This window comes from Pelobates fuscus, chromosome 13 (genome assembly GCF_036172605.1).
Source record: "Pelobates fuscus isolate aPelFus1 chromosome 13, aPelFus1.pri, whole genome shotgun sequence".
NCBI lineage: Eukaryota > Metazoa > Chordata > Amphibia > Anura > Pelobatidae > Pelobates > Pelobates fuscus.
This window is the reverse complement of record NC_086329.1, coordinates 93,249,304-93,276,952: the sequence shown is the minus strand read 5'-3', so window position 1 is coordinate 93,276,952 and position 27,649 is coordinate 93,249,304. Positions and strand designations below refer to the sequence as shown.

Here is a 27,649-nt window from a genome sequence, read left to right as displayed (position 1 = left end):
TAACTCTGGGCATAATTTTACGTGAATTTTAAAATGGAAATTCCAGGCTGGATTTCACCCATTTTATTATACATATATTATATAATATATAAATAATCAAGATGTTGATAAAGACTCGAACAGGTCGAAACGTTGATTTATATTTTGCACAAATATTTGCTGGAAATACAATAAACAACTTTTTTTTTTTTTAACACGGATTCCAGACCTGGACTGCTCCCTATTACTATTTTTATATATTAAAAAAAATGTATTTTATTTTAACACATTTTAAAAAAATAAATAAATAAAAGATCCTAATTTTTTTGAGTTACTGCAATTGCTACAGACATTCAAGATATTCACCAACGAGAGCTAAACAGAACAGGATGCTTGTCTTATGTAACTGCGTTTCTGGGAGTTGTAGTTCAAACGTCAGCTTCCTAAATGGAAAATCCTATGGCTGAACTAGAAAGTCATAGCATCCTGATTGTCAGGAGGTCATGGAGTAAAAATGGGAAACACTGCAGTTTGGGAGGGAGAGGAAAAGGAGCATAAGGATTCTTTTCTTTTCTTTTTTTTTTTAAAAACGTCAAAGTCTTCTCGGCATTTGTTAACATCGAAGACCAAGTATTTTTCACCTTGGTACTCCAATCCTGTTATACTACAATTCACATGATTCTTGGAATAGTAATCCAATTACTACCGTGGAACCAAAAATTATACAGCTTGACCCAACATATTAAATAAATTCCTGGCACAAAAACAATCGATACGTATCCATTGCACACAGAATGCTTACTCTAGTAGCACAATGTTCTGTTACCAATGATCATTGCACGTTACACATTATGGAGGAATAAATTGGAGATGGCAGATAAGGGCAGATGTACCATCCTTGTGTATAGACTTTCAGGAAATAGACAGTCTTCTGGAAGGGAATAAAAATAGCTACAAAAGATATAGAACAGCAGACAAAAACAGACTGCAGAAGGTATAGTGCAATAGGAAAACATACTCACAAAAGTGATACAGCAGGGAGCCAACCAACTATACTCAAACATGTAGTAGTCTTTAGAGATATATTTACCACGTAATGCCGTCATAGTATTGTGTAGTGGGAGATTAATGCCACCTCTATACCATGTGCCTAAAACAGCAGTGGTTGGCCTAACTCCTTGCCAAACCGCCATTTCCCAGGCTAGGTGCTTTTCATTCAGTTATGGATGATATTAGTGAGGTCTCTTGAAATATGTGGAGTCAGAAATAGGGACCCAATTACAGTGCAACAAATCATATCAAGAAGCAGCTCAGTAAAGTCTTCTGATGGACTATATATTCACCGTCATGAAAACAAAGACTCACCACGAGCAGACAGGTCCATCATGCAGAGCATAGGACAATATCAGCAAGAGAGAGGTGAGGACAATACCAAGTGGTTAAAATATTTAAAAACAAAAACAAGAAAAGGATAAACTGCAAAATCCAAGTGTTTCCAGCAGCAGAATGTTTGCAGATACCATACCAGTAGAAAGAGGAGAAAGTTGGGAAATAGAATGTTCTGATAACACTGGGTCATCGTCTCCCTTCTTTGACCTGTAGTTTAAAAGTAGAATGTAGACAGTTGTAGGGGAAAAAATAACTCCAGGCTGTCAAACATCATAGTCGGGAAGGTAGCTGTAAGCTGGACCTCCTGAAGTTGGGGGACTGTTACATGGGAAAAACCAGCAGATGGCATAACCTGAAAAAAGAAGGGGAAGAAAAAATCAATCAAAAAAGCAACAAGAAAAAAAATTGCTCCAGCTTTAGCTGTGCCCATTAACCAGATGATCAGGCTCTCAGATGTGCCCTTATTATTCAAAAAAATTACCAGAATAGGTACAAAATGTTATCATAGGGCAGTCGCTACAAAGCTAGGCCCCAGCTATGAGGTAGAGAGGCTCACCTCTGCCAAACACTTCCCGGAGCAGAGCCATCTTCGGTTTGCGAGTGTGAGTGACCTCTTTACGTGCTTCTTTTAAGAGTCGATTCCTCAGCTGCTCGATGGGAGTCTCATCATTAATGATAGACACAATCTTAAACAAAAATAAAAGCAATACGTAGGTGAACATGAAAGGTATGAAATGTAAGATATGGAAGAGTTTGATTACAAGGTGCCCAGGGGGAAGGTTAGTTGTTGCTGCTTGGGCATATTCCTGATTCAGCTTTGAATAACATTCTCTACAAATCGATTAGTCACCAAGCTACTGAATTTAGCTCCAAAAGTAGCTTGAGATAGAAGATATAATACCCCTAAGAATGATCATATCAAGAGTCAGGATCTGGGACTAGAACTGTATGTTATTGGCGTAATATACCAATTTTGTTTTTAATAGAAGTCTCAGACCGCAGTGAAATGTATTTAGCCAAGCCTCAAATAAAAGTATGGATTCTGATATTGCATAATAATAACAATAATTATAACAGCACAGTTAGCCAAGAAGGGGACAGTCAGCTTTCAATAGTAAATTCCATGCCCTGGGTTGTGTATGAAATATATTACCCATCTAAATAGTATTCATTTTATTGACCTTACAAGGATGAAAAGGTGAGATGGCCATGTATGTATCTGCAGATTCAAAACGTACTGGTTATAGACTTGGAGTTCTGACCACTATGTTTTTCACGGCCATTTCAAATTACAGGATTCGAATTGGCAAGTTCCGTCTTATTTTATCACAATAATAATTATGCTCATTCACGAAATAATGAATTACCTACCTGATCATAAAAAATAACGGTGACGAAAAGGCCGAAGAGGGCAGATTCTATGAGTAGGAGGATGCAGTGGGCTCTGAAAGGCAAATACATTTTAAAATTATGGGCATGGCGAATTTAAAATCTTCTTCAAATTGTGTAGGGCCACAGATTTATGGGAAAGTTAGCTCAAAACCCACTTGATGATCAAATGTCCCTTTGGTTTTTAATGTCAGAAGTAGAGTAATATATTACTCCTAAAGAGAAGTATATTAAAGTACATTACTCAAAAAAAAAAAAAAGACTTTTTTTCAAATCTGGATTTTTACTTATTTATGCTTTATTCATTGTGAATAAATAAAAAAATAAATAAATAAAAACACCTAAAATACACAGATTTAAATGGTATTTTGCTTGCCTTTGAATTTGGACACATTAGAACGTTATTGCAATTATTATACATGAAAAATGTTTAATGCCACTAAAGGGTTACTTAAAGGGACACTATAGTCACCTGAATAACTACAGCTTAATGTATTTGTTCAGGTGAGATCTATAGCTCCCTGCAGGCAATCTAATGTAAACACTGTATTTTCAGAGAAAATACAGTGTTTACATTGATTGATAGGAAAAACCCCAGTGGCCGTCACTCAGACGGCCACCAGAGGGACTTCCTATCATGTATGGCCCTAAAAAGGCCATGTACACGTCAGACGTATTAAAATACAAGGGAGCAATGACGCTTCTGAATGGAAGCGTCTGATTGCTCCCTGCTCGCTCCCGCGTATTTTGTCATTTTGACTAAATAGGGGGCGCGGCTTAACGAGGCTCCCGGTGCTGGAACGAGGTGAGTAAAAAGGGCTGCCTGGAGTGTCCCTTTAATTAACCCCATGTATGATGGACTAATTTAAAGAGTCATGTGATGAATCACGTAATGGGAACGAGATTTAAAGGTCAGTGACGGAAACATTGCCATAGTCTGTGCACTAAACTACACCATCTGTTCAAAGTGCTGGAGTCTTGGATTTTGGTTTTTTACAGAATTTACAAATATTGGACCCTGCAACTCAGCACATAAACACGGCTGCATGCTCTATTAAAACCATCAATGGTTAGTTGTAAATTTGTAGCCCCCTCTGCAGTCTGTAACCATTCCACTCTTACAGCTGCACGTGGTTAAGATGCACAGCTTCCTTGTCTGATTCATCCACTGTTGATCTCTTTGGGGGCCACAGCCATGTGACAATGACTAAGCCCATAGCGTAGAGACTTGCCAGTCCTGCAAAAATAATAGAATTACAAATCTTTATTCTGTTTATTGTTAGACAATGACGAAAAATATTCAGTAAACGTTTTTTTTTGTACAATGGCATAACAATGCAATAGTATTGTGCAATATTTTAAAGCAGCAATGGAGAAGATAAATATGGCAAATTTCACGTAGCGATATTTTTATAGCTTTTTAAATGGTGAAAGGCACAAGTAGCAGATCGAATAAGGACATTGACCTACGCACTAGCTGTGTGTCAGTCTAAAGAAATATTAAACACAGGGAAGCATCCCGCAATCAGCAGGACAAGAACATAAATCAGTGTGTGAACACCACTGGTAGGCTCAATGTTCAGCCGGGTGATAATACAATCAGCAAATGTCCAGGCTAGGCAAGATCGAAGTGTTTTCACAGGAGTCACCCCAGAAAGCAAGTGGTACAGTCTCTGCAGAGTGCCAGTGCCAGCCCCTGAGCACATTTAGGAGCCAACACTTTTTCCTTCGTGGACCCAGAAGACAGTACTGCTCCAGTCCACCCCCCTTGGAAGTCTCCATTTGCAGACATTGGCTGTGTGTTGTGGGCTTTACTCAAATGGCTCTTGGCCCAAGTGGGATTTGATTTGGATGCACACTATTGCATTTGTTATAGCTGCCCAGCAGGGATCCGATCCTCCTTCAAACCGAATCCTCTCTCCTTCCTAAGGGTTAGTAACCTGCTTTGTTTGGTCTGGGCTAAGATTTCAGCCTTTGGCCTTGCAGCCATCTTGGAAAAGTCCACCGTTGGCCTGCTGCATCACCGCGTATCTTGCTTCCAGTATGGGCAAACAACCTCTTCTGTGGGGACCGGGATAACAAATGGTGGTGGAGAGCAGGGGACTCGCAATTCGTGTCCCCAGCTCGAATTGTATGTATACAAACATACTGCTTGAATTTGCGTGCATATGTATACACGCACACACAGTCAATTAATTTGTTGTTTGTTTTTAAAAGCAAACATGATTTTTTTTGGACACAAACCTTCCTTTTAAAATTGAGAACAAAAACTGTCTCACTCTGAATAGTCATGGATCCACAAAATAGGTTTTGTTCTCACACTGGATGGATATTAATCTTGGCAACGTGCAAATATATTGCTGGCAATAAGAAGCATAGAGCTATCACATACAAGGAATGGACGTACCAGTGTAAAAGAGGAACTGGATGAAGTATTTCTGGTTCAGCTCCCCTACACAGTTATTAATCCTATTAGGAGACGAAATATAAACAACATAATCAGAAACAGGAATTAAAGCTCAATGTCGCATTTCACTAAAATTCCAATATAAAAAAAAGATATTAGACAATGTAGATACTACTTTAACTTATAGGCACTGCCGATGTTGACAAAAGGTGGAATTGTACATGGTTAACAAGTGCCGTTTCAAGCTGAAAATGGACTACAGAACAAAGTAGAATGGAAGAAATGATAAATATCCAGGAACGCCAGAGATAAGTGCAGTCTTTTAGAAGAAGAAAAAAAAATAGTGGAGACAATGTTTCCGCTCCTCTCTGAGCCTTTATCAAAGACTTGATGAAGGCTCAGAGAGGAGCCAAAACGTTGTCTCCACTTTTTTGTTTCTAATACAAATCTGCCTTTTAGAAGAAACCTCGGGTGTACCTGGAAAAGTATCTTGATGTCTCCCGGGATTGGCCCTTCCTTTCTGAAGCACCCTGCACAGGAAGTATTTAACCATTTTAGTGTGTACGTTATACTCTCGTTTACTTGGAAATCCAGAATGAAGTAGCCCCTACTCTGTCTCAAAAGAGATTTTAATTGCATTGATTCTATTTTTATGAAATATTTAAAAAGAGCAAAGCCGCTTTAACATTATGATTAATTGAATCACTTACTGATTTAGTGAGAGCTCAATGCTGAAGCAGCTACACAGCCGCCAAGTTCTAAAAGGAACACTGCAAGCACCATAACCACCACACCTCGCCATTTTTGTAAAACGTATATGGTGCCGCCGACGCAGCTCCTGCTTCCAGTTTTCTCTTGCAGGAGAATCTAGTTAAATCCTAGGCAGGGGCATGCATGTCAGTGCTCATTGAACAAGGTCCTGTATTGACTTTAGAAGAAGAAGACTGCATGTGGTGCAGGCGCCCAGGTAAGTTTTGAAATCAAATTTGAAATCTTGTAATGGAACAGCTTCAGGGCATCCCTGGCATTAGAATCAATACAGCTAGCTGTGTGGTTATGGTGCATGGAGTGTTTCCTTCAACTGCATCAAAAAACCTCTGTACAGTAAGACAGTAAATGATGTATGACTAGGCAAGACACCCAACTAACGTACCAGGGACAGTGGTGATCCATACGCCGAATGCAGCGGTGGCAAATTCGACAATGGTGTGCACGAGGGGGTCGGTACGTCTCGCAGCGGTTACACACTGTCCAGTCCTCATTTCCCTGTGAATATCCACCAAAAATGCTTTGTTTAATGCAAGTATGTAATAATTTGCACTATAAAGCTGGTATTAAAAACACCCCTAGATAACACAACGCTCACGTTTCCCATGACTCGCGGTAAAATCAGCACCTCTTACCCTGTCACTTTTGCGTGGCGTGTTAGAACGGAGGTCTGAGAAATCAATGGCTGTATCTGGTAATGGGACAGTGCCTGCGGAAAGCAAAGTTAAATAAAAAGCTCAGCCAAGAGAAAAAAAATTTAATAAATAAAAGTACATATCACAACTGAAAACATAAGCAATGTAACAAGTCCTTATATTCATACTGTGAAGCTCTTTTATATCGTGAATTAAGTTTACATTCTAGAGTGAAGATTTACAGTTATTGAAGACACACTTTAAAGTGGAATAACTTTTTACATCTGTAGTTAACTAAATGTAAGAATGTCTGTAATAATAATAATAACAAAGTATTTAACCAGGGAAGGTACATTCAGATTACTCTGACCTTAGTTTCCAAGACCCTGGCCCAACATCCAGGGGTTGTAATTACCCAATTTAATGGTATTCATTTTATCTACCTCGGAAGGATGAAGGGCTGAGTCAACCATGCCAGGATTTGAACCTACGACCCAAGGGTTGAACAGATTCTACTGATGATGCATTAGCCCACTGAGGTATCTCACTGGCATGCCTGTAGCATGACCTAACACATCAACTGTCTAGTACTAGAAAGAGCCCCTACGCATTTCTCACCACAGAATGTAAATGAATAAAGATACAATCATAGGCACATACCTTGTGAGCCCTGATGGGGTTTATGACCCCTTTAGCAAGCGCCACTATATGATAAAGTGATTTATCATTGCTTGGTCTGTCCTGTATTCTAGGTAAAATGCAGAAGAATGAAAATACAAAAGCTACAGAGGGAGACATCTGTAGCTATCATTATATTTCAAACAGAAATAACTGTACTTGTGATCGTAAAATGTTCAATCTCATAATACAAAAAAAGAAAGTAAAGTCCTTCATGTTGTGATTGGCATTTACCTGGATCAGAGAACACAGCTCTAGTGTGGCATGCCAGCAGCATAAACACTACCACGTTGAATCCAGCAGCATGAAGAGGACACCAGAAACTAAATAAAAGGAAAATGGAATGTTGGTCAAATTCATGGAACTCATGTGAAAAGCACTGGAACGCGGTGTCAATCTATCTGAGTATACGCCTAAAAAGAAAAATAGAATTAAATATATCAGCTACATCCCCATTTTCTTTCCACGTTGCCCCCAAACTGAACCCCTTGTTATAATTTTAGTGCAGACATGTGATCTGCTTTCAGATTTCCTTATGACTCATCCATAATGTTTGAAGCTAGTTTAAACATTTCCTTTACTTTCTTACTCTATAAAACACCAAAATTGGCTCATCGTATCTTTCAAGCGTAATTTAACCAATTTTACAGCTCTTTAAACCTGTCAAATTGTATTAAACTACCTCTTTCCCCTTCTAGAACATCCTAAATCCCTTGTAAATCACTGACACTCTCCTGTAACAGTCCCACTTCAACCACTAATACATCTTTGTAACATTACAAGTTCAATTTCACCCCGAAATTCCAAACAACATAACAGTCTAATTCTTTCTAATAGCATTCCTCTACGAATGGAAACTGTTACCTTACTACAAAATCTAAAGCTTCATTCACTTGTCCTGTCATTATAACCTGGCAAACTCCATGCCACCCTCACTGTCCCTCTTATAACCCATAACAGCCCTTTAACCTTTTCTTTCTCCTTATATAAACCCTTTAACCCTTTCCTTCCCTCCTTTAAAACATTCTCTATTTCTCCTATTACATCTCTTTCTCTCTCGTAATCTAATGGATAATTCAATTATCTCCTCTCCTATAATCTGTAGGTGGTTCTCTTTAATCCTACAACAGGTCAGACTCCCTTAAGCCCCTTCCTTCAACCTGTAGGACTCCCTTTAACTCCCTCCTTCAACCTGTCACGTTCAATTAACCCTCTCCTTCCCTCTTACAAACTTGTCAGACTCCCTTTAACCCTCTCCTTCCTGTATATAGCCAATAAGATCCCCATTAACCCTCTCCTTCCTGTATATAGCCAATAAGATCCCCATTAACCCTCTCCTTCCTCTATATAGCCAATAAGATCCCCATTAACCCTCTCCTTCCTCTATATAGCCAATAAGATCCCCATTAACCCTCTCCTTCCTCTATATAGCCAATAAGATCCCCATTAACCCTCTCCTTCCTCTATATAGCCAATAAGATCCCCATTAACCCTCTCCTTCCTCTATATAGCCAATAAGATCCCCATTAACCCTCTCCTTCCTCTATATAGCCAATAAGATCCCCATTAACCCTCTCCTTCCTCTATATAGCCAATAAGATCCCCATTAACCCTCTCCTTCCTCTATATAGCCAATAAGATCCCCATTAACCCTCTCCTTCCTCTATATAGCCAATAAGATCCCCATTAACCCTCTCCTTCCTCTATATAGCCAATAAGATCCCCATTAACCCTCTCCTTCCTCTATATAGACAATAAGATCCCCATTAACCCTCTCCTTCCTCCATATAGCCAATAAAATCCCCATTAACCCTCTCCTTCCTCCATATAGCCAATAAAATCCCCATTAACCTTTTCCTTCCTCCATATAGCCAGTAAGATCCCCATTAACCCTCTCCTTCCTCCATATAGCCAATAAGACCCCCATTAACCCTCTCCTTCCTCCATATAGCCAATAAGACCCCCATTAACCCTCTCCTTCCTCCATATAGCCAATAAGAGCCCCATTAATCCTCTCCTTCCTCTATATAGCCAATAAGATCCCCATTAACCCTCTCCTTCCTCTATATAGCCAATAAGATTCCCATTAACCCTCTCCTTCCTCTATATAGCCAATAAGATCCCCATTAACCCCCTCCTTCCTCCATATAGCCAATAAGATCCCCATTAACCCTATCCTTCCTCCATATAGCCAATAAGATCCCCATTAACCCCATCCTTCCTCTATATAGCCAATAAGATCCCCATTAACCCTCTCCCTCTATATAGCCAATAAGATCCCCATTAACCCTCTCCTTCCTCCACATAGCCAATAAAATCCCCATTAACCCTCTCCTTCCTCCATATAGCCAATAAAATCCCCATTAACCTTTTCCTTCCTCCATATAGCCAATAAAATCCCCATTAACCCTCTCCTTCCTCCATATAGCCAATAAAATCCCCATTAACCTTTTCCTTCCTCCATATAGCCAGTAAGATCCCCATTAACCCTCTCCTTCCTCCATATAGCCAATAAGACCCCCATTAACCCTCTCCTTCCTCCATATAGCCAATAAGAGCCCCATTAATCCTCTCCTTCCTCTATATAGCCAATAAGATCCCCATTAACCCTCTCCTTCCTCTATATAGCCAATAAGATCCCCATTAACCCTCTCCTTCCTCTATATAGCCAATAAGATCCCCATTAACCCCCTCCTTCCTCCATATAGCCAATAAGATCCCCATTAACCCTCTCCTTCCTCTATATAGCCAATAAGATCCCCATTAACCCTCTCCTTCCTCTATATAGCCAATAAGATCCCCATTAACCCTCTCCTTCCTCTATATATCCAATACGATCCCCATTAACCCTCTCCTTCCTCCATATAGCCAATACGATCCCCATTAACCCTCTCCTTCCTCCATATAGCCAATAAGATCCCCATTAACCCTCTCCTTCCTCCATATAGCCAATAAGATCCCCAGTAACCCTCTCCTTCCTCTATATATCCAATACGATCCCCATTAACCCTCTCCTTCCTCCATATAGCCAATACGATCCCCATTAACCCTCTCCTTCCTCCATATAGCCAGTAAGATCCCCATTAACCCTCTCCTTCCTCCATATAGCCAATAAGACCCCCATTAACCCTCTCCTTCCTCCATATAGCCAATAAGAGCCCCATTAATCCTCTCCTTCCTCTATATAGCCAATAAGATCCCCATTAACCCTCTCCTTCCTCTATATAGCCAATAAGATCCCCATTAACCCTCTCCTTCCTCTATATAGCCAATAAGATCCCCATTAACCCCCTCCTTCCTCCATATAGCCAATAAGATCCCCATTAACCCTCTCCTTCCTCTATATAGCCAATAAGATCCCCATTAACCCTCTCCTTCCTCCATATAGCCAATAAGAGCCCCATTAATCCTCTCCTTCCTCTATATAGCCAATAAGATCCCCATTAACCCTCTCCTTCCTCTATATAGCCAATAAGATCCCCATTAACCCTCTCCTTCCTCTATATATCCAATACGATCCCCATTAACCCTCTCCTTCCTCCATATAGCCAATACGATCCCCATTAACCCTCTCCTTCCTCCATATAGCCAATAAGATCCCCATTAACCCTCTCCTTCCTCCATATAGCCAATAAGATCCCCATTAACCCTCTCCTTCCTCCATATAGCCAATAAGATCCCCAGTAACCCCCTCCTTCCTCTATATAGCCAATAAGATCCCTATTAACCCTCTCCCTCCTATGTATTATCCAGCCCTTATTATCTCTGTTTCTCCCTCTGTCTGCTCACCCCCTCTCCCTCTATTTACCATCTTTAACCAGTTCTCCCCCTGCACCCTCACCTCTCTGCGTAGGATGCCAGCAGGATATGCCTGAGGATGACATAGTCCGCATAGCCCAAGCTGAGGTAAGTCAGCAGAATACACAGCAGCCCACAGGGGTCCCCAATACAGCCCGCCATGACCAGCATGGACACTTCCGGGTTCCCGGCCCCGCCCACGACACGATCAAACCAATCACAGCACAGGAGCGCGCACAGGTCACGCCCAGTAGGCGGTCCAAACCACACATTAAATCACTTCCGCTTTGGGTCAGGAAGTAAACTCTCCCTTCCGGTTTGACTGGTTGTTATGGAGACCTGGGGTAGTTAACCCCTTCAGTACTGAGCTGGCCATTATCAGCCAATAATAAAGAGATAGGTTTGCCACCATGTTTCTATGGACAGCAGATATCACTTCATGCTGATAGGCAGCACATGGAAAGTGCGGCTCTGTAACATACAGCATTCATATGCTGCACAATGACTCCAGAATGATTCATTCCTTACCTGTAGCACTGAGATTGCTCAGAATGCAGGGCAGGTCTACCCAATGATGCCCAACAATGTGCATACATCACATATTAAAGGTATAGGCTAGACACCATAACCACTTCATCTCATTGAAGTGGCTATGGTACCTAGACCCAGTGGCAGAGGTTCCACTCTGTGATTGTTCATTATTGACCATCACTGCTTGGGCTAAAACTGGAGCAGCGGAGACAGACTGGGAACTATCATCCATTGCAAAAAAACTGCTTGAAAAGTTCTTATTCAACACAGTGGAAGCTGTAACTCATCGAATTGCTCTACATATAAAATTATTTTATTATTTATATTGCACCACCAGATTCCGTAGCGCTATACAATGGGTGGACTAATGGATATGTAATTGTAACCAGACAACTGGACGTACAGGAACAGAGGGGGTGGAGGGCTCTGCTCAATGAGCTCACATTGTAGAGGGAGTGGGGTATAATAGTGACACAAAGGGTAAAAGTAGGGGTACGAAGTATGTTAGAAAAGTGTTCACTGAGGGCTTAGTAGCTAATTTTTGACAGTTGCAGGAGAGGAGTGGGGTGGTGGATAAAAACCTGCTAACAGTTTAATTGATATGCTTTCTTGAAGAAGTGAGTTTTCAATGATTTTTTGAATGAGTGGAGACTGGGTGAAATTCTTACGGAGGAGGGAAGGGAGTTCCACAGAAGAGGTGCAGCCCTGGAAGAGTCTTGGAGGCGAGCGTTAGAGGTGGGAGTACGGACAGAGGATAGACGTAGGTTTTTGGCAGTGCGTAGGGGCATTGACGAATATGTAGTATTATTAGAAATATACCTTTAAAGCTGATATGTCACCTTCGGTAATCTTTGTATATTTTGCAAGGATCCCCAAAGGAGACCTCTCTGATTATGGGTACAAAGGCCCTGGGGTGCAGTGAAATATAGGTTTACTTACCCAAAGTTGTACCTTGTAGCTGCTGCCATCTTAATCCCGGAGATCCTCTTCAGATCCTGGCAATTCATCTTTCAGGAGCCGCAAGAGTACAATGGTCTATGGAGCCTCCACAGATCAAGTTTGGCATTGAGCGAGGCAATGCCTGAACTCCAATGTTGGGATTGAACAAAGGTTTTACCACCAGACAAAGTGGTCCCTACTTTATGTGTTATGGTATTTTGGATCGCATTTTAATTTCACTAAAAGTCCAATGTAGTCAGCATTAGTATATCATATTTTGATATATTCTTTATGAAATACTGAGAAGTGACAGAGCCGCTTATAGTGGTACATATTTTGCAATGAACCCCCAAAGTAGAATAATATCAATATATTATCCATTAAGAGCACACAATCCTTCATAGATGTCACATTCATAGCACAAAAATATACTATTTCCCATCAGCCAGGGAGAGACAGGTGATCCAACGTTCATGGTAACAATGGGAAAATCTGTCTGGTAAGACATGGGTGAGGTCAAACTCTCTGGCTTGCCCCTCTCTGGCCAGACCATGCATAGAGTACCTTTGAAGCGGTCTGAGCATGGACCTAAAGGAACACTCCAATATTTTTAATAATTTAATAGAAACACTGACCAGCCAAATCATTAAAACCAGACAGGTAAAGTGAATACATTGATTATATTATTACAAAAGTACCTATCAAGGGGTAGGATATATGAGGCAGCAACTGAACAGTCAGTTCTTGAATTGTGTGTGTTGGAAGCAGGAAAAATTGGCAAGCGGATAGATCTAAGTGATTTTGACAAAGGCCAAATAGTGATGGCTTAATGACAGGATCAGAGCATCTCCAAAACAGTAAATCTTGTGGGGTCATCATTGAAAACTCACTTCTTCAAGAAAGCATATCAATTAAACTGTTAGCAGGTTTTTATCCACCATCGGTACCTATCAAACGTAGTGCAAGAAAGGATAACCGGTGAACCTGCATCAGGGTCATGGGCACCCAAGGCTCATTGGTGCACATGGGGAACGAAGGCTAGTCTGATCGCACGGAAGCGCTACGGTAGCTCACATAGCTGAAAAATGTAATGGCCATGATAGAATGGTTACAGAACATACAAGGGAGATCTACATGATATTAGGCAGATATTGTGGTGCATCAACTAAAACATTTGTGCATTTAATTATGCATTTTTTCCATTGAGGGGGGTATATCTCAAAACAGCTTGCAAAATCTGCAGATTTCATTCTGTGCTGCCTTTACAAACACTCCATTTTTTTCTAAGCCCAGACTTTTTGTGACTGTGCAATCACAGACTTTCCAAATGCAGCTCACTGTCTGCCTCTTTAGTTTAGCTCCACTGAGCTAAACAACCAGGTGGTTAAAGGATCAATTGTCTGATTGACAGCAAGGGGGGTGTAACAAGGTTAATTAACAAATGTGCCAATTTCTATCAAAATCTGCAACATTTGAAAAAAAGAGAGAAAAATAAAAGAGCACACACTTATCACATAAAGCACTCCAGCAAGCTAAGGTGTTTTAGGTGTGTGTAGTGTCCTTTTAATGTCTCACTTTTATGAGTGTTCTAGCAGTGTGCTTGGTGTCCCCAGATGCAGGACAATGGGACAGAACCCATAAAATGTAGGGTTATTCATTAAAGCATGACATGTCACAAATTAAAAGTACATTTCAAAGTTTAAGTTAAAATAAGCCCAAATGCTCACATAGCTGACTTGGGCAATCTTTCCATTGACCTATGTTGCCCTGAAATTCGAAACTCACTTTTAATTTGCGATTTTGGGTTCATTCGCTAAAGTATGAAATGTTGAAAATTATACTGAATTAAAAATATTAGGACAAAACAGCCCACTTCGAAAGACCTATCCAAGTCATCCCAAATTTCCATTAGCCTATTTTTGCCTAGCTAATAACCCAGTTCATTTGTGCATGCATATACAGCTGCATCTCCAGTAGCAGAGATCAAAGCAAATCCTAACAGTTTCAGCCAGTATTAGCAATGCCTGGGCCACATGATCAATTTCTACTAAACCTAGGGGCCATGTTGTCAGGAAAACCAGTGACCTTCAGGTACCAAATCCCTGTTGCAGATACATTGTTATTATTATTATTATTAACATGGTTCCAGTTTGCCAGTTCCCTGCTTATAACAGCCACATGCAATCACCAATAACAATGCCAGATTCTATGCACTACAGTTACTCTTTATTTAAATGTGCACAGGCAGAGCCTAGTGTTCCATTCACTTCCTGCTTCATACGTCAATCACTCAGTCCCCGCCATGTGATTGGCTGCCAGCTATTAGACACACCCCTCTGCTCCTGTATTCTTGACATGTGGGTAGGAGGTTCTGTGCATGGATTCCATAGAGCTGCTTTCTATCTCTCTGCTAAGGTAAGCTTGTGTTTCTTCCACTATTTAACGTGTCTGGACTGGGATCTCAGGAATAATACTGACTACAGAACATGATTAATTATAAATCATTGCCTATTGAGCAAACTATGATGTTTCTCAGTACAAACATGTGCATTGCTGAGTATTGTGTTATGCAATTAGGGGACAAGCTCTGTGCAGCATAATATACCAGATCACAGTGTTATTATGGAACACATATAAATGCAGCATGGTGGGGGTTGGGCTGTGCATGAAATAATCTCCCTGCTGTATATAGCATGCATATGCTGCAGGGTTAAAGTCAATTTGATAATTATTGCTCTTTGTTTGGGATCAAATAATTAATTGTTTACATTCCTTCTGCATATACTTGGAGCACTTTTCATACGTCTCCCCACTGCCCTATTAGATAATGAGTTGGGCCATGTGTATTGTACATTGAGAATAACTGTCTGTCTTGGATGTAGGTTGCGCAGAGATCTCGATGCAGAGGACGGTGGTGGTCGCTGGAGGGGGCATTAGTGGTCTGACAGCCTGCTACCACCTCGTTAAGGATGTCACTGTATCAAAGGTAAGACATGTCCTCGCTCTGTCCCACTGGGCCTACACAGCCCTTGCTCTGTCATTGAAGAGGGTAGCTGACAATCCTTAAACAATAAATTTTCATTGGCAGTCTCATAGAGAAGCGTACTGGCAACTTAAAAAAAAAAACATTACTGCTTACTTTGTTTCTTCTTTGACCTGTACACAGAAAAATATGACTATATTTCCTACAAAGGAACCCTATAATCACTACTTCATGCTGTAGTGGTTATGGTGCTAGGAGCGCCCTTGTGTCTCCCCAATGGAGGTTTGTATCCTTACATGGGGTCCTTCAGGGCTTTTAATGTGCTGAACTCTGCAACATAGGGCTTAGCTCACTGGCTGAGAGCTATCCCTGCAGGAGCTTCCATCTGTCACTGCCAGAGAGCGGCACCTGATAGACTCCAGGTCAGTTGTTAGGAAGCAGTATGAATCCTTACATTGGGGGGTTGTAGTGGTTATGGTGCTTGGAGTTTTCCTTTGAGCAGAGCTGGAGCGGTGTACAGAATATATGATGCAATTCTGCTCCGTGTCTTCTAACAGGTCATACTGCTGGAGTCAAGCAGTCGGCTTGGGGGATGGATGCACTCTACACGTTCAGACGATGGTGCCACGTTTGAACATGGACCCAGGGGCATTCGACCAGCGGGAGCGGTGGGCAAAAACACATTGTGCATGGTGAGTGATGACCAGAACATGAGATAGGACATATCTATAACAGCTTGTGGTTGTATCATGCAGAGCCCTGTATACGTGGGGTAAAAGACTTTGCCTAAATAGGGGAGGGTGCATCGTTTTGATACCTACATGTTCTTCAGGTATCGGAGTTAGGTTTGGAGAAGAAAATTCTCCCAGTCCTGAGGAACCATCCAGCTTCCAAGAATCGTTACCTATATGTCAACAAGACACTACACAAACTGCCTTCCAGTATAGGGTGAGTGAGCACACAACTAGTGATTTGTAACTTTCAATGTATGAAATTATATTTATTTGCTTTTTCCTATATTTGTCAAACAGTGTTCAAAATGTCTGAGTTCCAGGCATTTCTTCTGGCCTTCCAATGTGTCTCTCTGAGAAATAATGACACTATAAAGATGTATTTGGTCAGCTTCCAAACTGAGTCCCTACACAATTCAGTGGTTCCCCACTAGTGGGAACACGTTGGGTCCAAATAACATGCCCACAATAAATATATATTTGTATGTTGTGTTTGAATATCACGCTGCGTATGTTACATTTTTGGTTATATTTTTCATGTTTCCTTTTTGTGTTTTACTTAAAGTGGGGTGTTACGAACCATCCCTCCATTTACCAAGCCTTTGTTCACTTGTGGCCTCCGTGACTTTGTGGCTCCCAGAGGTACCACTGAAGATGAAAGTATCCACGACTTTATCACAAGGCGCTTTGGCAAAGAGGTAAGATAATTTGTAAGGGTCCATAAAATGTTGGTGGCTGAGGGTTCTTATCCCCTCCTGGTGCACGGTGATACAGAGAATGCCTGTCTCTGTATATGGAGACAGACCTTGAGCCCTTATCTCTCTCTGCAAGGCCTGGGAGGGCTCTGACAAGCTCTGATCTCTTTAGCAGCAATGACAAGCTAAGCGGTTAGATTAAAGCACTTCAGTGGGGGGAGACGAAAATACCAAACCAGCAGCTAGTAGGTTTGTTAACATTTTTATTAACACTTGCCTGTTTATTCACTTAGCAGCAAATCTCAATTAAGTTTTAGTCGTATTTAAGTCATCTGAATTGTTTTAGCCGACTAAAAATGTATTTAAATTATTAGTCGACAAAATTAGCGCTGCTAAGCAGTGGTTGTTTTTTTATTTTTTGGGGGGGGGGTGTTTTATTTTTTTTCTATTCTTTAAGAGAGACAGGATAGTGTGCCCAGTATTGTGCTCGTGTATAGCAGTAATATTAAACATTGGGCTGTCTGAAATACTATCCTACACTCCCAAACATTTTTATATTAGAAACTCAAAAATATAAACTGAAAGCCAAGTCAATAATGACAACAACAAGATAGCGAAGAGAAGAGGAGGAGGAGGAAGTAAGGGGGGAAAACAAGTGCAATGACATGAGGCCCCCTACTCCCGGTCAAGGCCAAATTATTATTAGCGCTATAGTTTTTCCATGGATCCCAGACTTTGGAGAAAGAGGATGTAGATTGCCTGACCTTAGCTGTGAGTTCGTCCATAAGACAATTTGTTACATTGTGTGCTTGGATATTGTAGAGTAAGGCAAGTAATTACCCAGAATCCCTGACTGCGCTGGAACATGTGTGCTTTGTGATTTATGCGATGAGACAGATGATTACCAGAATTCCTGGCTGCATTCTCGGTTCTTTATGCTGTATAATTATGGGTTTATGCTAGTTATTACCCAGAATCCCTGTCTGCAGTGGGTGCTCTGTATACAGTTTGTGTGTACAATGAAACAGGTCACTGCACAGACTCCTTTGTAGCTGGGGCTGATCTGTGGTCCAGGAAGTCTTGCATTAACAATGGCTAATTCTTCATACTGTAATTGTTCTGTTTATTAACCATTTAATGCCTTATCTCATCTTCCAGCTCGCTGACATTGTGATAGACAGTCTCTGCCGCGGGGTGTTTGCCGGTGACTCTCGAGCTCTGAGCCTGCGTGCTTGCTTCCCTTTTTTATATGAAGCCGAACGCAAAAAGAGATCCGTCATTCTGGGAATGGCAACAGGAGGAGGTAGGAGTCTCATGTCAGATGCATATTAAAAAGTTAAAAGGAATACCCTAAAGTGTATCACAATCTAGGTGGCTTGCCCCCCTTAAATTGTAAGACAATTTACCATATTTCCAGCACTATGTGGGTCTGCTGGCGCTGCCCCATCCCCCTCCCCCAATCTGCCTTCTTGGCTGACCTCATCAGAATTGCTGATCTCTGCCAATGGAATGCTTTCCCTTAAGAAAAGTATTTGATTGGCTGAGATTGTCAAGGACGCTGGGCAGGGCCAAATGCGAGTTTGGCCAATCGGAATCTCCTCATAGAGATGCATTGAATCAATGAATCTCCATGCAGAGCGTGGAGACCCAGAACGTCTGTGCCCCAGTTCCTAGAGAGCAATGTAAACGCTACCCTTTTTTTTTTCCTGAAAAGGCAGTGTTTACCGCAAAAAGGCTGCAGGGACCGAATATAAACTATATTCTGGTGACAATAGTGTTCCTTTAATGTATTTCTTCACAAATAAAGAAATCTGACCGTATAAATCACCTAATCTGATAGATTTTTGAAAAAAACAGAGTAAAAGATAACTTAAAATATTTTGTAATTCTGTTGTTTTACTGTAAGAAAAAAAATAGATTACATACGTTGGATATGGCAGTTTTTATATATTATTTGGCCAATGCTATAAAGAATATTTCCGATCATAACATTCAGTACAGAAAGCTGCAGTTTGGGGTCTGCTAATTCTTTCGGTGCTTTTAATTCTCTGCTAGATAAGCGCCCTCAGCCGGACTCTGAGCTCATCAGAAGGTCCACACAGGAGAAGTGGAGTCAGTGGTCACTGCAGGATGGATTACAGACTCTCTCAGAAGCCCTGGAGGATTTTATAATCCAGAAGGGGGTAGAAGTTCACAAGCACACGCCAGTGAAAGCCCTTGAGAGGACCGCGGACAACCGATGGAAGGTACCAGCATTTGGGGTGATTTAATGTGATATGTGGACCAGATCCTCTTATCTTTTAATTTGTTTGTTGCTTTGTTGGGCAGATCCTACTACCAGAGGGCAGCATTACAGCCGATCATCTGTTCAGCTCTCTCCCTGCAAAAGGTAACATTATTCTACATCGACAAAACGCGTCTCTGCACTGTACACCTCAGAACTCAAGCAAATCCTCATCCATACAAAGTTTATTCGCATGTCATCAAATTGTCCTGTGCAAAACTGAATTTTAATTAACACTAAAATAGCCAAGCTACGATTATAGCAAAGTTGAAGAATTTCTCCAAATCTACTTTTTTTTTTTTTTTTTTTTTGGCCTTCATTTTGTAATTTTGGGTTTCCGATCACTGCAGTTCAGCATGCACCGAAAAACACAACTTTGTGGCACAGACTGCATGTTGGCATAACTCAATTTTGTTCTATATTTCCCTAGTTCTAAGCCAGTTGCTTCCTCCATCTGCCAAGCCTATGGCAGCCGATCTCTGCAAGATCTCATCCGCCACGGTGGCTGTGGTGAATTTGGAATATGATGGAGATGTCATGCCAGTTTCAGTAAGAATCTTAGTCTTTACTATAAGTATTGATCTTTAACCCCTTAAGGACCAAACTTCTGGAATAAAAGGGAATCATGACATGTCACACATGTCATGTGTCCTTAAGGGGTTAAAGGGACACTATAGTCACCTGAACAACTTTAGCTTAATGAAGCAGTTTTGGTGTATAGAACATGCCCCTGCAGCCTCACTGCTCAATCCTCTGCCATTTAGGAGTTAAATCCCTTTGTTTATGAACCCTAGTCACACCTCCCTGCATGTGACTTGCACAGCCTTCCATAAACACTTCCTGTAAAGAGAGCCCTATTTATGCTTTTATTGCAAGTTCTGTTTAATTAAGATTTTCTTATCCCCTGCTATGTTAATAGCTTGCTAGACCCTGCAAGAGCCTCCTGTATGTGATTAAAGTTCAATTTAGAGATTGAGATACAATTATTTAAGGTAAATTGCATCTGTTTGAAAGTGAAACCAGGTTTTTTTCCATGCAGGCTCTGTCAATCAAATCCAGGGGAGGTGTGGCTAGGGCTGCATAAACAGAAACAAAGTGATTTAACTCCTAAATGACAGTGAATTGAGCAGTGAAATTGCAGGGGAATGATCTATACACTAAAACTGCTTTATTTAGCTAAAGTAATTTAGGTGACTATAGTGTTCCTTTAAACATGTCAGTCATTAATGTACTTTGACCTTTGGCAGGAATGACCCCATGTCAGGTCACTGTCAGTAGTAAAGTTCAGAGGGAATGTACCCCTTAATACATTAGTCTTTAGGAAGAACTCACTTTGTGACATTTACAGTTAGGACTGGTATTTTAGTTCTGTGTTGTTTTTTTTTGTTTTTTTCCAAGCCTGGTTTATTATAACATGTATGCTGTGATTGAACAAAATAAAAGATTCTATCTTTAAAATTAAAACCAGTGATCCATACACAAAAGGCTGGTGTAGTGATTATTCAGTGTGAGAATTCAGAGAATTTGAAATTCATGATCTAGGATTCGAAATTGGCTTTGAATTCGGACTTTAATAACCGGTAGATTGGAAGCTTTGTGAAATGGATCTTTTCCACTGGTATCATAATCACTCTATAAACATAAGTTGACATCAATAATTTCTAGAAAAAGGATAAAACAGACCTGATGGAACCCAGGATTGTTTAACCCCTTAAGGACACATGACGTGTGTGACACGTCATGATTCCCTTTTATTCCAGAAGTTTGGTCCTTAAGGGGTTAACCATGGATTCTGTTTCAGCTGAGCTTATTTTGCCCCTCAGGGTTTTGGACATCTAATCCCATCATTTGAAGACCCTGTTTTACTGGGGATCGTTTACGATTCGCTTGCATTTCCAGAACATAACCGGAGGGGATCAAAGTCCACAAGACTCACGGTAATTACAGCAGTTCTGCAAAAATATTTCACTTTTGTTTCTGAAGTTTTGAAGGAGTACATTCCTAATTCTAATTGTGTATAACATTATTTGTATTTGTAATCTCTTTTCACATTGTTTATCTAAGGGTCTTTTTACTGCTTGAATACATTAACGATGCAGAACATTTTAAACAATTGCTGCACCCACCTGTAAAATTTCTGTTTGTTTTTAGTGCTTTTCGCTCACCAATCACTGTCCTGTCCAGAATTCGTCTCTCCTGGGTGGCAAAACTCCAAGCAATTTAGAAATTGGAGCTGGCTTACACTGGACACAAAGTGTTTTTAAAGAAATGTTATGCTTCGCCAGTTATAATCAATGTTATCAGTATATTGATTAGTGTATTTCAAGAATGAGAACTCAGTACTCCGGTCTCAAACATTTATTTTTAATCACTCATGCAATTACAAAGAGAACATTTACCATTTGCATATTGGACTGATCCCACCCGTAAGGGCAGTCCAGATCTGAAATGTCAGCAAGTTATCTCTGCACGAGAGATACTCAACCCCGAACAATTGTTCTGATACAAATGTTTCTGTTGCCAGGCTTCAACTTGGCTTAAGTTAAAGGGGTAATCCAGACATGGACCCGTGCTTACTGTGCCTAGTGTGGTATCTGCTGACGAGGCCCACAGAAGGCCAAAACGATAGTTGCTGTATCTCTCGTGGAGAGAGAACTTGCCGGCATTTTGGTACTGGACCTTATGAGTGGGATCAGTCTGATGTGCCGTTACAGAAAGCACCAGTTCCAAGGGATAAGTGAGCAAAAACTATTTTGAGACCTGAGCTGGGATTTACTGAAGGGCAAGCTACCGCGTTTCTCTAAGCTTTTGTCTGTTCTCAGAATTCTCATTCTCTGTTTTTGTTGGCTCTCCCCAAGTTAAAAGGGTAATGCAGACATGGACCCGTACTTACTATGCCTAGATGGGTATCCGCTACACCTTGCTGAAGGGGCCCACAGAAGGCCGAAATGATCATCCCACATTGCTGTATCTCCTCTATAGGATCAAATCTTAGGATGCCAGTTTTTAACAGCTGTTACTAGCGCCACTTCATGTCATGCTTTGTCAAATTCAGGTTTGACCAAACGTCAAAGTAGTCCCTATGTTTGTCTTTTCAAATCTCTTTTGACTGCTTTGAAATTTATGGGAACTTGTTCTGTAGAGGGTATGGTTCTTTAAGTATCCATTTGACAGGGGTAAAATGCTAGAGTAAAATAACAAACACCTTATTAAAAGGGACACACTAGGCACCCAGACCACTTCAGCTCATTGAAGTGGTCTGAGTACAGTGTCCCAGGTCACTTAACTGTGCGAATATTATTGCAGTTTTTAAGAAACTGCACCGATTACTTTTCACCTCTAGAGGCTGTTTACTAGACCACCACAAGGGGGACTTCTGGGCTGTCAGGCAACTATTAATTGCCCAACTAATGCTGGATGTCCTCACGCTATGCATGCGTAGACGTCCCGTCCAGCGTCACCCAAAACCCCATAGGAAAGCCGATAAATCTTAATGCAAGCACAGCCATTGCCGACGTCGGGAGCGAAGGTGGCGTTGGACATAGGTAAGTAACAGAGTCGGTTTCCCTTAAAATAGTACACTGTTTTATTAAAAAAGAAACCGCTAAAACACTTGAGGGAGTTTATGGCAGAGCAGGTACTTTTATTATTACCATCTAAGTGGTAGCAACTTATTCCGCAACACTTTAAAATGATAGGGAATATTTAAGGGTAAGGAAGGCCCTGCTCAAATGGGCTCACACTCGGAGGATCTGAGCTAGGCATACATATAGTTGGGTGTCTTGCTCAAGGACACTTACTGGTAATGATCTGTTTTGCCATGCTAAAATCCACTTACACTTCTAAATGGTGAACATCTCCACAAGGTCCCACTAATACGCCTTGTTTGTAATTATAAAGAGGAGTTTGTCAGAGCATCTTTTTGTCCCATCTCTTGGCTACCCAGCTTAAATTATGTAATTCGGCTTTTAATTTACTACAATATGGAGTTTTGTGAGTGCTATGGATTAGGCTACACTTGGAGAAGATATGGGTTCCTGTAATCTAGAAAGTTGCTGCTCTGGACCTTTGCAGTAGTCTCTGCAGATACTATTTGAGCGGTCATTCTTGATAAGTGTCCACTGTCCATTTTGGAGTAAAGGGTAAGTGAAATGGCCTGGGGAGAACTAGTTAGTTTACTGGAAGGTGATGGCACAACTGGCAGGATCTAACTGCATTGTATGGATTTGTCACTGGAATAGTGACATCTGGGATAATTCCAATGTAACTTTGTCATTCTCTCACCCCAGTGAACAGTATTAGAGCATTGGGGTGAGACGTACAGTGGAGGTAAATATTAAATACTTACCTCCCTAGCATTTCAGTGTTCAGGACATACACATGCTAAAAACTACTTCATCTTACTCACGTACACATTGCCAGAATCAGTTACATGATAGGACAGCAAGCCATCAAATCTATTCTGGGTTTGTTTGTTTTTTCGTTTCATTTCAAGAATTTAAAAAAAATAAAATAAAATAAATCACAACCCATGGCTAACTTTGCTAACGTATCAATCTGATTCAAGCCCAGCATATGACTGTTCCCTTCAACACATTTTAAGAGGCACCACACCCAACTGAGCAATAAAACTAACTCCAAGCACCATAACCACTACTGCAGGTTCATTTGATTTACCCGAGTCTGACAGGCACAACTCCCCATCTCCACTCCAATCAGACAGTGATACAGAAGCTCTATGGTACTTTAAAGGGCGTTTTTTTTTTTTTTTACGGTTTTTATTGGTTTGTCACAAGTCTTTCTTGGCAGTAATAATGAAACGTGTCTTTAAAGCCATGGTTTATGGAGGGCCTTACCGCTTTACAGTCATGTTAATGGTAATTATTACAGTAAATGTGTGTGTGGTTTGCTTTGGTGTGTTGAAATCACATTTAATTATTGGAGTTAAAGTAGGCTCGTGGTTTATTACGCTATTAATCATAAAACTTTATTGTTTAACGTTTCAGTAAAGAGATGAAGTATGGTTCAGAGATCGATACTGAAGAAATTAGGAGGTTCTGCACTTCTGCTCTATAGCATGAAGTAGTAACGGAGCAGATAAAGTAAATCCAGACAAAACTTTGCAACAGGATAATAAAGTTAAACTCTTCAAATGTATTGTTTTCTGTCCTTTTAAGGTGATGCTCGGAGGCGCTTGGTTTGAAAGGGTCTTGGGTGACCCTGATACAGTGTCTGCAGAAAAACTCTTGCATCTGGCAAAAGAAGCGGCAAAAGAACAGTTGGGAATTCAAGGGACGCCAAGCAGAGCCATCGTAAACTTGAACAAGGTGACGTGTTAAAATAAAGTGCAGAATGGTCTTTAAAAGTGCATGGTTTTAAGGAAAGACTTAAAGGGAATCTCCAGTGCCAAGAAAACATTCAGTTTTCCTGGCACTGGAGGGTCCCTCTCCCTCCCACCCCCCCAATCCCCAGTTACTGAAATAATTGCAATGCTTTCCTATGGGGATTTGAGCGACGCTGGAGGTCCTCACACAGCGCGAGGACGTCCAGCGATGCTCTAGCACAGGTTTCCTGTGCTAGAAACCAGGAAGTGCCCTCTAGTGGCTGTCTAGTAGACAGCCACTAGAGGTGGAGTTAACCCTGCAAGGTAATTATTGCAGTTTATAGAAAACTGCAATAATTACACTTGCAGGGTTAGGAGTAGTGGGAGTTGGCACCCAGACCACTCCAATGAGCAGACGTGGTCTGGGTGCCTGGAGTGTCCCTTTAATACCTTCAAAAAGTTCCCCTTGGAGGGGAGGGCAAGACACAAATGGCGTGATATACTGACGTTATAAATTGTCTAAAATTCAAAGTGAATTCCAAACTTAAAGGAACGTCATTAGCACCGAAAACAACTTTAGATTAATGGAGTGATTTTGGTGTATAGATTATACTGCTGCAGTCTCACTGCTCAATTCTGCCTTTTAGGAGTTAATTCAGTTTGTTAATGTAGCCCTAGCCTCACCTTTCCTGCATGTGACTTACACATTACATGTGAAGAGAAATCTATAATATTTAAACATTTTATTGCACATTTGGTTTAATTTACAATTTATCTCCTGCTTTTTTTAATGGCCTGCTAGAGTGTCCTGCGTTTTTAATTAAGTTCAGAGCAGGGGATAAAAACTTCTAAAATTAAACACACTGTGCTGATTTGAAAATGAAACACATTTGTTTCATTCAGGCTGCATCAGTCACAGCCAGGGGAGGTGTGGCCAGGGCTACACAAACAAATGTGATTTAACTCCTAAATAGCAGAGAATGGAGCAGTGAGACTGCAGGGACATGATCCGTACACCATAACTGCAATAAGTTTTGGTGCGTTCTAAAGCCAAACTAGATGAATTAGAGAAACCTTCCAGTTTGGCTATTTCGGCCTTAAACTTTAAATTCACTTTGGATTTGACATTTCTCATTTTAGTGAATGACCCTGGAAACCCTCCAGGCACCATATCCACCACAGCTTGCGGCAATGCAGGACTTAGCTCAGGGGTGCTAATTTAAAGTTACTGAAATAGTTTTTCTAGCCATGGTTGTAAAAACATGGAGTGGCATCTGGTGGACCCCAGGTACTAAGTTCAAAAATCAGGGTAAAGGGGGTGCCACTGCAGCAAGCTTACAAGCGTTCCTTCTTAAACTATTTTTTGTACAGAAATTCCTAAAATGGAAGACCTTTACCCCACCTACCCTACTCCGTGGTGGGGGTGGTGTTAAAATGGATTTTTGTAATTGATCCAGATTGACTTTGTGCATTTATTTTTACACCTGAAAACTAAATGATGTTCTTTTCCTTGCAGTCCTGTATCCCTCAGTATACAGTGGGGCACCATAAACGGACAGGTACGGACCAGCCATCACATATAATCATAGTGCCCGCTCTGGGTATTCCATTAGAAATTGTGAAATTAGTGCATTTTTCTTAGAAAGATGAAAGCAATATCTGTAGGCACACTCGCTCCTTGGAAGACTGAGGTCTAGGTAGATATGGCTTGGACTAAAAGATGTGGTTGACCGCCTCTTCCTCTCTTTGCAGAAAGCATCTTCCACTTTATCAAGCACCACAACCTGCCTCTCAGCCTCATCGGAGCATCGTACGAGGGCGTCTCTGTTAATGACTGTATTTACAATGCCAGAAAATCTGTACAACGCCTCTTTGGCAAGCCGAAAGATTAGAATCGTAGCCTGGCTTGGCCCAAAGACATGGTCCTGTGTTACTGGTCAACTCATTCACACAGAGCCATCAACACTGAATGGATGGATTTCAACAAACTTCTTATGAGATTTTATTGTATCAATCAGTTAGGGGAACCTTTAAACCATTGCAGAGCAGTTCTGAGGCCAAGGCCAGGCAACAGCAGGAGCAACAAAACATGCACCCCGATAGTCCTGACCCCCATCTCTCTATTTAATAGCATATTCACAAGGCCCTGTTTTATTTTGTTTTTTTTTTTTTAATAGGAAAAGTCTGTAAGAGTATAAATGACCATATTAAAGCAGCACTGAAACTCTCTTCCATAAAAATTAGTATTTCTTAAAGATAGAATCTTTATGAAATACACTTGTTGGAATTTTTACCCGTCCTCACCGGACCACCATGTCACCATCATGGTTTTTGCTAATTCTGACAGTGCCGCTTTAATTGCAGCATTATATAAATCAAGTGACTAAATTTGTTGTAAGACGTTGACAATCCTATCATTAAGAATTTTTATATTTTTACAGCAATCCTGTATATTTGTACAGTAACTTTTTTTTTTTTAATGCCACCAGTCTCACACGTTAGTAAATACTATACAGGATCCTAATCTAAATAATCCTATTACAACAAGATCTATGTCACTGTACCTATTAGGAACAAACATCTCAACAATACAGAACATGTCCAAACCCAGCTGGAGTTAAAGAATTAAAAAGTGTGTGATTTGGATAATTTGGGGGAAGAATTTAAGCAAACACAAATTGCCATCTGTTCGTGATGAAAATAAACACAAATTGGTTTCTTGAGCACTTTATTTCAATTTGAAAAACAAGATGACAAGATATTTTTTTTTAAATGTATAAGAAGGCCTTTAAAATGTGTTTGTCATTTGATTGTTTGCCTGTGTCCCGAGTAGAATGATGGACTGCATTTAGAGATGTTCTCCGTTTTCACTTCCCATAATAAAAACAAAAACAAATAAAAATCTCTAAATTTTGAGAAGACCTGCAAGAGCTGTCAGTGATTCACTGGAGAATCCATTTGGAAATTCTTCTACATCAGGGGGTGTCCAAAAGGTAGACCCTCAGATGTTTTAAAAGAACTACAGCTTCTATGAGGCTTTGCCATTCTAAAGGCATGCAATAATAACATCTGGGGATCTACCTTTTGGGCACCCCTGTTCTATACAGAGTAGGAGACGTC

General features: G+C 40.7%; 2 protein-coding genes across 2 annotated transcripts; one reads left to right on the top strand and one right to left on the bottom strand.

Moving 5' to 3' along the window:
* Positions 1-307: 307 nt before the first annotated feature.
* Positions 308-11,234, bottom strand: LOC134583358 (palmitoyltransferase ZDHHC3-like). The gene is made up of 9 exons (XM_063440252.1): positions 11,087-11,234; positions 7,480-7,568; positions 6,568-6,641; positions 6,318-6,430; positions 5,165-5,226; positions 3,880-3,994; positions 2,740-2,812; positions 1,925-2,054; positions 308-1,720 (listed from the first exon to the last, which is right to left on the bottom strand). The coding sequence occupies exons 1-9, from the start codon at positions 11,212-11,214 to the stop codon at positions 1,632-1,634; spliced, it is 873 nt and encodes a 290-aa protein (XP_063296322.1). The 5' UTR covers positions 11,215-11,234; the 3' UTR covers positions 308-1,631.
* A 3,633-nt stretch (positions 11,235-14,867) lies between these two features.
* On the top strand, positions 14,868-26,657 carry PPOX (protoporphyrinogen oxidase). The gene is made up of 13 exons (XM_063440279.1): positions 14,868-14,928; positions 15,396-15,499; positions 16,054-16,188; positions 16,329-16,444; positions 16,793-16,925; positions 18,081-18,225; positions 18,978-19,168; positions 19,251-19,311; positions 19,637-19,755; positions 21,030-21,143; positions 24,384-24,533; positions 26,046-26,088; positions 26,282-26,657. Exons 2-13 carry the CDS (start codon positions 15,413-15,415, stop codon positions 26,419-26,421), a joined length of 1,434 nt encoding a protein of 477 aa, XP_063296349.1. The 5' UTR covers positions 14,868-14,928; positions 15,396-15,412; the 3' UTR covers positions 26,422-26,657.
* The last annotated feature ends 992 nt before the right edge of the window (positions 26,658-27,649 follow it).

Bases quoted from the DNA above. Each gene is read 5' to 3' on its own strand.
- PPOX (XM_063440279.1), top strand. From the start codon at position 15,413: ATGCAGAGGACGGTGGTGGTCGCTGGAGGGGGCATTAGTGGTCTGACA. The intron at 18,226-18,977 runs GTAGGAGTCTCA...ATTCTCTGCTAG, and splicing joins GGGAATGGCAACAGGAGGAG to ATAAGCGCCCTCAGCCGGAC. The intron at 21,144-24,383 runs GTAATTACAGCA...TGTCCTTTTAAG, and splicing joins CAAAGTCCACAAGACTCACG to GTGATGCTCGGAGGCGCTTG.
- LOC134583358 (XM_063440252.1), bottom strand. From the start codon at position 11,214: ATGCTGGTCATGGCGGGCTGTATTGGGGACCCCTGTGGGCTGCTGTGT. The intron at 5,227-6,317 runs GTACGTTAGTTG...GTCTCCTAATAG, and splicing joins ATGGATCACCACTGTCCCTG to GATTAATAACTGTGTAGGGG. The intron at 1,721-1,924 runs GTGAGCCTCTCT...TTCTTTTTTCAG, and splicing joins CCGGGAAGTGTTTGGCAGAG to GTTATGCCATCTGCTGGTTT.